This window comes from Camponotus floridanus, unplaced genomic scaffold (assembly GCF_003227725.1).
Source record: "Camponotus floridanus strain SB8 unplaced genomic scaffold, Cflo_v7.5 scaffold77, whole genome shotgun sequence".
NCBI classification, from domain to species: domain Eukaryota; kingdom Metazoa; phylum Arthropoda; class Insecta; order Hymenoptera; family Formicidae; genus Camponotus; species Camponotus floridanus.
Window position 1 is genome coordinate 289,483 of NW_020229846.1, and position 10,571 is coordinate 300,053.

At 28.0% G+C, this 10,571-nt stretch overlaps 1 protein-coding gene across 1 annotated transcript; it reads left to right on the top strand.

Moving 5' to 3' along the window:
* The first annotated feature begins 745 nt into the window (after positions 1-745).
* On the top strand, positions 746-9,209 carry LOC105251159 (facilitated trehalose transporter Tret1). Its single transcript, XM_011257736.3, has 5 exons — positions 746-944; positions 2,241-2,427; positions 3,064-3,335; positions 6,301-6,725; positions 8,548-9,209. Exons 2-5 carry the CDS (start codon positions 2,397-2,399, stop codon positions 9,173-9,175), a joined length of 1,356 nt encoding a protein of 451 aa, XP_011256038.2. The 5' UTR covers positions 746-944; positions 2,241-2,396; the 3' UTR covers positions 9,176-9,209.
* The last annotated feature ends 1,362 nt before the right edge of the window (positions 9,210-10,571 follow it).

The window sequence follows — 10,571 nt, forward strand, 5'->3', positions numbered from 1 at the left end:
TAATTTTTTTGCAATATACAAAAATAGGATGCATCATAATTTGAATTTTTTCTTGATAATACAAGAAAAAAAAGTTTCAATTAAAAAAATTTCAAACTAATAATAAGATTTCGTTTTTATTCTGCAATATAACATATCATGAATTATATATTTATATAATAAAAATATAATAAAAAAGATACATTTACATATTTAATGTTTGCAATAATATAATCATTCACAAGATAAAATATTTAGTCTCACATATTATGACTCATATTCTGAATTTTCTTTTATTGATAAGTGTTTTAAAAAGTGCTTTTAAAAGTGGCTTGTAGTCAATTAGAAAGCTTATAAGCCTCTTTTAGAAGTACCTAAGATTGTAAAAAAGGTCTTAAATCTGTATTCCGTTAGATAACACGAAACTTATATAAAAATTGTTGAATGCTTCAGATGAAACTGATATGACGTTATTATCTAAATCGTTTAAACAATCTTTGTCTAGAATTTCAATAGTTATTTGTCCAAAGCTCATCTTACAGCTCTCTGATATCAGTAATTCTGTAAGAGAAAAATTAAGAAATCTTTTAAAGTCATGTAGGTATTTTTCTTCATATCTTGATGAAAGCACCGATATTCGACACTTGAGTCAATTGAGTATTTTTACTCGAATCGTGCAAGACGATTTCTCATGTGTCGAGGAGCTTTTAGATTTTGTCTCATTACATGATACAACAACGGGTCTTGATATTTTTTTGGCAGTTGAAGACTTGCTGAAAAAATTTGATGTAGATTTTAATAAATGTTCTTCGATTATGACGGATGGCGCGAAAGCTACACTGTAAAAAATTTTTGTGTAAATTTACAACTATTATAGTGGGTAATATTGAGACCAACTATTAAAGGTGTATATTTACATACATTAGTAAATTTACATTTCATAGATGAAATTATTATCTTAATTGGTAAGTAAGCATCTTGTACTACACAGTAAAAAATTTTGTGTTAAATTTAACATATTTCACATGTCCCAATTTATTCACTCTAATTTTAATGTTAATTTAATAGAAGGCAAGTATGTAAATAAATAACACAAGTAATATGTTTAAAAATTAACACAAAAGTGTAACATTTAAACTTTACCTGGAAATAAAGTTTATGTTAAATGAACATATTTATAATGTTAAATTTAATTAAAAGAAAATGTTATTCTTACATTTTTATAATAAATAACAGAAGAGATATATTGATTTAACATATGGAAACTGTTATAGATAGAAAAATAACACAACTTATCTGTTCATTTTAACATATAACATATTTCATCAAAAATTCGTGCATTTACATATTAATTGTGTTGTTTTAACTCTTAGAAACGGTGAATATTAACGCAAAAATGTCAAAATAACGCAACGATAATATGTTACATTAACATAAGAGTATGTTAAAAATTTAACACAAAAATTTTTACACGAGAAAATTTTAACAGAAATACAAAATATTTTTTACCATACTTCGAGAATCCTCTTACAGCATCAATCGAAAAACAGCATCTTGATTTACAAGATGAATTATGTAATTTACAAAGTGATATTTCTCTGAAAACGGTTAAAAAAATTGGTGTTGAATTTAATAAAATCATCCTATCCCAAGCTTCGCGATTTCGGACTCCGAATTTATTCTACAAGGTAAAAAACATTTTGTATTTCTGTTAACATTTTCTCGTGTAAAAATTTTTATGTTAAATTTTTAACATACTCTTATATTAATGTAACATATTATCATTGTGTTATTTTGACATTTCTGCGTTGAATTAATATTCACGATTTCTAAGAGTTAACACAACACAATTAATATTTAAATGCACGAATTTTTTATGAATTATGTTATATATTAAAATGAACAGATAAGTTGTGTTATTTTTCTCTCTATAATAGTTTCCATGTGTTAAATCGACATATCTCTTCTGTTATTTATCATAAAAATGTAAGAATAACATTTTCTTTTAATTAAATTTAACATTATAAATATGTTCATTTAACATAAACTTTATTTCCAGGTAAAGTTTAAGTATTACACTTTCGTGTTAATTTTTAAACATATTACTTGTGTTATTTATTTACATACTTGCCTTCTGTTTAATTAACATTAACATTAGAGTGAATAAATTGGGACATGTGAAATATGTTAAAATTAACACAATATTTTTTTACTGTGCATGGGTGACGTGGAAAGCTATTATCATTCGCTCATTCCTGCAGCCTACGAGCACCGAGCGGCTCGTAGACTTTGCGCGAGGTAAAGGGAGACGCTCTAGGCGGAGTCAGGTGAAAATCGGCCGAAATGTGCAGATCTTGCCGAGCTCTGTCTTGTTAGATCATTTAATATTCGCATGCGGAGGCGATTGTATTGTAAAGATGAAGAAGCTATATCTTGCTGCCATAGCGGGTACGTAATGTACATGCGTTCATTGAGATAAACATGAAAATAAAAATATTTCGGTACATTTACATATTCATACATTATTACTTTATAATTACATATATAAATGTTTACAATAATTATAAATGTTTACAATAATTTAAATCCCTTTTTTATTAAATTTTTTTAAATAACTATGCTTGAAGCTGAATATGTATTATACATATGTAACTGTCATTGTCACGTGAACGTCAAATTAAATATTTTTATATAAATTTTAATGTCAATAATATTCGGTGATTCTGCAACAATTAGTTTCTATTGCTTTGTTTGAAATCCATATAAGATTTGATGCTATGTTAATATAACTATATCACACGTATATTTAATTTAATTTATATTTTTTCAATCTTTTTAATAAATATTTATTCTTTATAATTTTATAACTTATATTTAATTATTATACATTTTGTTTTATGCATTTTGTTGTTATCCTAATAATTATTTGTTAAGTTATTATTATTACATGTTTGCATTATATTTTCCATAACGGAATATATAAATTCTTTTACATATATTTATTTAGAATATCTATCTGCAATTTCTATTACATTATTTTTTAAAATTATGTTTATCTATTCGAAATGTTATTTTATCTGGAAGGAAATCTGGGCATGCTGTCAGTTGGCCAATTTTTTGGTTGGTCGTCGCCATCTTTGCCTGTATTGATGCAAGGGAAGGATGAAAAATATTCTATGCATCTGACTCCGGAAGAAGCCTCTTGGGTGGCATCTTTACTTACATTCGGTTCAGCTGCAGGTACCATTATTTGTGCAGTCATTGTGAATAACTTCGGTAGAAAAAATACTATGTTATTTACTGCTCTGCCTTCGATAATCAGCTGGTTGATGATAGCTTTTGCAACATCTTCGAAAGTAAGTATCCTAGAAAAAAATATCAGTATTTACACCTTGAGATTCAAAATTATTAATTAATGAAATTTTGATTATAGTTTCAGTCTTTATTGTTTTAAGTTCGAGAAATGCACATCTTTGTGACGCTTATCAATGTAATGTTAATACTTATCCTTGTTTTCCTTGAAATTGTTTGAATATAACACACAATATACACATCGATTCTAGATTAAATTTCAAATTCTATTCCATTTTACTTTATACAAACAAATTTCTAGTCTATATAGATCTTATAAGTAAGAGTAATAAGATTTATCTATAAAACCTTCTTTCCTCCTCAGCATACAAAATTTTATTAAATGAACTTAATTACTTTAAATAAATTACTTTAAATAAACTTAATTACTTTAAATAAACTTAATAAATTTATTAATTACTTTAAATAAACTTAATTACTTTAAATTTTATTAAATGAACTTAATTAAATGATTTCTATTCCATGAACACATTGAAATTAAAGTGTTTACAAATTGTTACCTAAAAAATATTATATCATTAAATTGTCATAGAATAATTATTTGTTGACATCTAAAACAAAAATGAAAGATTTATTTTGTACCTATTATTTTGTACCATTATGCATATATTATATCCGAAATTTAATATTCAATAATTGCAAATACAAAGAGAGCTAAACATATTTTAAACAGTATATAATTATATATTTTTCAGAAATTTTTGAATATATTTCTTCAAATTTATTTGTTACTTATATAACGCTTTAGCATATTTAAATTTAAATGTTAAATTTCCATTTATCGTGACACATGATGCGTATAATTAATGAAATCCTAAGTATCTTAGTGCCTCATTAAAAACTTAATTAAGGCTATGATAACATCCATAATATGTTATCAGCAGTTTAATGATTGTGTAAACTCTTGATTATCTGAGAGATTGATTATCTGAAAATGACGAAAAGACACAAGAACATTGCTAATTCCGCATATCTCATATATATATAGGGTGTCCCATTTTAATCCATCCAATCGAATATCTCGAAAACCAAGCTTGAAAGAGAAAAATGTTTCAGACAAAAGTTGTATGGTTTCAAGGGGGCCATAAGATGGTATCATTGGTTTGACCTTGAAGAGTCATTTGAAGATCACACAAAGGTCACTTCAATTTTTTTAAATGGAACACCCTATATATTTTTATATATTCTTGTAGCTCATCTCGAGATCTTTCCAAAACACTATAATAAAGTATTTCTTCATTGAATACTTTTCGAGTTATGAGGCTTGAAATAATTTCTTAATTTTACATAAACCATAAAATATCTAGTAAAATATTCATTTTTCGATTATCTTACCTTAATACTTTTATGTACAAAATAATGAGAGGAATCAATTGATGTAAAGAAAACATACAGTTGTTTTTAAGAAAAAATATGGAATTTGCAATTAACAATTCCATATTTTTTGTTAAAAACAACTGTATGTTTTCTTTACACCAATTGATACCTCTCATTATTTTGTATATAAAAGTATTAAGGTAAGATAATCGAAAAATGAATATTTTACTAGATATTTTATGGTTTATGTAAAATTAAGAAATTATTTCAAGTCTCATAACTTGAAAAGTGCTCGATGAAGAAATACTTTATTATAGTACTTTGGAAAGCTCTCGAGATGAGCTACAAGAATATGCTAAAATATATAGGGTGTTCCATTTAAAAAAATTGAAGTGACCTTTGTGTGATCTTGAAATGACTTTTCAAGGTCAAACCAATGATACCATCTTATGGCCCCCTTGAAACCATACAACTTTTGTCTGAAACATTTTTCTCTCTCGGACTTGGTTTTCGGGATATTCGACTGGATGGATTAAAATGGGACACCCTGTATATATATATATATATATATATATATATATATATATATACATACATACATATGTGTGTGTGTATATACAGAGTGTCCCAAAAGTCCCGGACCGGTCGAATATTTCATAAACTATGCACTTTAGAAAGAAATGTTTCAGACAAAAGTTTCAACAAAAGTTGTATGGCTTAAAGGGGGCCATTAGATAGTGGCAATGATTTGAGAGTCATTTGAAGATGACGTAAAGGTCACCTTCAATTTCTTAAATGGAACTCCCTATTTTTAATTACATATTCGTGTAGTTTATCTCGAGAGCTTTCCAAAACACTATAATAAAGTATTTCTTCTTTGAGTACTTTTCGAGTTATGAGGCTGGAAATCATTTCTTAATTTTGCATAAACCATAAAATATCTAGAAAAATATTCATTTTTCGATTATCTTATCTTAATAATTTTATATACAAAATAATGAGAGGAATCAATTGGTGTAAAGAAAACACATAGTTGTTTAAAAAAAAATATGTAATTGTTAATTGCAAATTACATATTTTTTTCTTAAAAACAACTATGTTTTTTCTTTACACCAATTGATTCCTTTCATTATTTTATACATAAAATTATTAAGGTAAGATAATCGAAAAATGAATGTTTCACAAGATATTTTACGGTTTATGTAAAATTAAGAAATGATTTCAAGCCTCATAACTCGAAAAGTACTCAATGAAGAAATACTTTATTACAGTGTTTTGGAAAGCTCTCGAGATAAGCTACACGAATATGTAATAAAAAATAGAGAGTTTCATTTAAGAAATTGACGGTGATCTTCATGTGACTTTCAAATAACTTTCCATGTCAAATCATTGCCACTATCTGATGGCCTTCTTCAAGTCATACAACTTTTGTCTGAAACATTTCTTTCTAAAGTGCATAGTTTATGAAATATTCGACCGGTCCGGGACTTTTGGGACACCGTGTATATATATAATATTGTAGATATTTTATTTAAATATTTGTAAATTGATTATTTAACTACTTTATCTCGCTACGTATAAACAATTTGGAGCGATCAAGCTCTTTAATTTATTTTTTTCTTTGTTTTACAGGAACTATACATATCAAGATTTATATCTGGTTTGGCTACAGGCATCGCTTATACAGCCACGCCGATGTATTTGGGTGAAATTTCACCACCACACATCCGCGGTAATTTAACATCCATGTTAACAGTCGCTACGAAAATCGGCATTTTACTAGAGTTTGTGATAGGTTCATATTTGTCGATACAAAATCTCACCTTCGTGTCTTTGGTTGCACCGTGTCTATTTATGCTTGTTTTCATCTGGCTACCGGAATCTCCATACTATTTGATGCATCGTAAAGCCAAACAGAAAGCCATAAATTCTCTCGTTCAATTGAGAGGCAAAGAGGACGTTTACAAAGAGGCATGTAATATCGAGCGGTTTGTGAAAACCAATTTAGATGATCAAACAGTTTTTCGAGAACTTTTATGCGTGCCAGGAAATCGCAAGTGAGATGTTAAATTTTCATTTATCATCACACATGATCATTAATGAATCGATAAAAAATGTTTGAAAATATCTTTTCTGTTACAATGAATCTTGCACATAATGTGTAATTTTGTACAAATCTATTCTTTTCTCTATGTATTAGGTGTATGCACAAGTTTTAGTCTTTTGTTTTATTTGTTCATCATAAAATACAGTGCCTATGAATCAATCTGGGAAATATTTTCCCTCATTTTCTATAACTTCCTACCACCTTCCGGGCAATTTTCCGATTCCTTCGCGAAAGAAAGATATCGATTCGGAAGCAATGAATTTTTGAAGTTGTTCTGCAAATTCTTCTTGTGTTTGACATTCAACAACGTTTCCCAATTATTAGCTTCAAGCTTTCGTGGCGTTCCAGAACACGGACGATTAGGGTTGCACGAGACACCAAGATTAGTCTTGATATTGTCTTGTCTTATCTTGAATTCAAGACAAGATCAAGACAAGATTTTTAATTAGTTATCAAGACAATACCAAGACTAAGACTGTCAAGATTATTAGTCTTGTCATGATTATTGGTTCTCAAAAAAACTAAAATATTTATATTTGTAAATGAAAAAAAATCACTATATACGAATTTAAAAAAATTTTATTCAATAAAAACATTTATATTATTAAATTTAAAAACATTTAATATTAATACAATATAACATTTTTATAAATTAGAAATCAAACTCGCAAATTTTAGATATTAAAGAATATTTCACCCAGGAATTGATGCACATTAGTGCTTTTAAAGATTTACTTTGTAATCTAGTTCTATTTTTTGACATAGTCAGAGTTCCTATTGAGAACAGTCTTTCTACTGGCACGGACGAGGCAGTTGAACTTAAAATGTCTCGAGCCATTTTTGACAATGTGGAATAAATATGAACCTGATTTTTTTATCACTCCAAAATATTTATATCTGCACGTTCCCTTGGAGCCTGTAAATAGTTATTAATTTCTGTTTTCCATGAAATAGTAAATGTTTTTTTATGTAAATAGACAGCATTTATATCGATTACATAGTAATAATTATAATTAAAATATAATAAAATAGTAATAATTATTTCAAATTATATCACAAAAATTATGTTAAATATTATTTAAATAATTTTTTAATATTAGATAAAAAATTGTTAATAAAATCGAGACAAGCCAATACAAGACGAGATTTTCGCTACCAATATTCACTCAAGACCAAGACAAGATTTAAATTTTTGAAAATTTTCAATACCAATACAATATTTTTACGAATATTGTCTTGTCTTGGGTCTTGTGCAATTCTACGGACGATCACGCGGAAAATCATCGTCTTTAAAGCGATGAAACTAATATTTGCACGTATTGTGGGACATAATGTTTTCTCCAAGAATAGAGCAAATGGATTTACATGCTTGAACAGCCTTTTTTTCCTTGCTGGAATTCATATCGAATGCAGTGTCAAATATAAAGTTTTTCGTCATTCATTATATCAACTGTTATTTTTAAAGTTATGTACACCATTAAATAATAACAAATGATGATTTAGAAAGTTCAATATCAGCCTTACAAAAATACAAACCGGCGGGGAAATATTTCAATTAAAAATAATTGTATTAGGGGGCTAAAAATTAAAAACTAAAACTTTTGCATACACCTAATAAAATAATTATATTTCCTAATAGTATAATAATTTTCGAAAATATTTTCTATTCGATTGATTTTTGACCTTATAGTAATTTAAAATTACAATACAATACGATAGAATAGTAGAGCTATTATTTCAGCCAAATTTGATCAATAAACTTGATTTTACAGAGCTCTAATAACAATATTGTGCGTGGGCATAACTCAGCAAATGAGCGGCTCCCAAGCAATGCTGCAGTATGCTCAAATGATCTTTGATGAGATAAATGCCGATCTGGAGGGCAAGTACTTGACTATGATATTGGGCGTCGTACAAATGATATTTACGATCATCTGTATGTTCATCACTGATCACAGCGGTAGAAGGTCACTGCTGATAATCTCCTGCATTGGTACAGCATGCTCGACTGCTATGGTTGCGACGTATTTCAATCTACAATACAATCATGTAAATACCAACAATATTACTTGGTTGCCCGCTACAGGTGTCATCGTATTCACAATCATGTATTCCTTGGGCCTGGCTTCGCTACCGTTCACTTTACTCAGCGAACTATTTCCTACAAATGTGAAGGCACTTGGCAGCACGATTGTTTTAATAGCAATAAATTTGATAGCTTTTGTCGTTACAACATCATATTTGATCATTGCCGATATTGCTGGCATACATGTACCGTTTTGGATATTCACTGCGTTCAGTTTCGCGGGTGCTTTATTCACATTCTTTTATCTACCTGAAACCAAGGGCAAGACATTCGAGCAGATACAAGAACAATTGCAAGGTTTATCGAAGCAGTGAGAATCGAAGATACTCTCTAAAAGTGAATCAGTGTATTATCACTGAAAAACAGTAGATAGTCACTGATTACAGCACTGTAAATCAGTGATATTTTATTGAAAGAATCAGTTAATAATTTTGACTGTTTCAATCAGTAATATTTCTCAATATCAGTAATATTTCTTTCGTTATTATCAGTAATATTAAACTATAATTCATCTCTCTATCTATTTCATATAAAATTAAAAATTTTATTTATATTTACTAAATATTTATTATGTTAAAAATTTTATTTTATTTATATTACATGCATATTGAACTTGTTATTTTAAATAGATAACGAATAAATAATTTTCATTAAGTCGCCAGACATTTATTTGTCCGACTTATAAATCGATCGATTTAATATCTGAAGCTTCTCTATTGAGCTTGTATCAGAAATTAAATCGAAGTAATGCTTCTAATTTTAAATATCGCTCTTTGCAAACTTTATATAATTCTTATAACTAAAATTAAATACGAGAGAGATAGCGATTGTAGCGGTAAATGAACGAACTAGCGATTACTGGTTTTACAATAAAATTTACTGATTTTACAGTGAATTTTATTTTAACTGACCATAATCAGTGAGATATAAGATAAAATAACAAAAAAATAAGCGTTTTCACTGAAGATCAGTAAAATACTCATTAATTATCAGTGAAATCTTATTTTACTGTTTAAATTAGTGATATTTTCACTGATTCACTTTTAGAGAGTATGTTTTTTGAATGAATAGTTTTCTTAAGGAGTATTCTAGTCTAGAGAGTCGGAAAAATCGATTTTTCTTCTTTGCATATTTTGCAAGTATTTAATATGGAAAATATATCTGCAAAAAGATTTAGCCCAATTCATAAAATTGACAAAGTTATAGATTTTGTATGGAGCGATTTTTGGTGTGCATTCAGTGCTGGAATCACACGGCTCACAATATAGCATTGTATCGCATTTATATTTCGATTAGTGAATTGCTGAAAGATTGTTTAAGAGTAAAAACACAAAATAACAATGAAAATTTTTTGAATTCATGTGATTTGAACCTTTACTCCAAAACACTTTCATTCTAGAGCAAAGATTGTTGAAATAGCAACTTTTCTGATAATTATTATCTTCAATAAAAGATTTATGGCAATTTTGAAAGTTATAAACTTAGCGGAAGTGATTATTAGCCAGAAAGCGGAAATGTACGCAAATTTTTGGACCGAAGCTCATATCATCTGCTCGGAATGACGTTCAACTGACTTCATCAGAGACGAAAGAATAAGTCGCAGAAAAGAGAGAGCAGCTCAGCAGAACTTTCATGAATAGAAGGAAGATCCTTTGTATGGCTCTGGATTAGCTGATTGATTGTAAGTAAAATTATCTCTATGTAATTAGT

Excerpts from the sequence above, each read along its gene's own strand:
- LOC105251159 (XM_011257736.3), top strand. The coding sequence starts at position 2,397 with ATGAAGAAGCTATATCTTGCTGCCATAGCGG. Across the intron at positions 3,336-6,300 it reads CTTTTGCAACATCTTCGAAA|GAACTATACATATCAAGATT; the intron begins GTAAGTATCCTA and ends TTTGTTTTACAG. Across the intron at positions 6,726-8,547 it reads TGCGTGCCAGGAAATCGCAA|AGCTCTAATAACAATATTGT; the intron begins GTGAGATGTTAA and ends TTGATTTTACAG.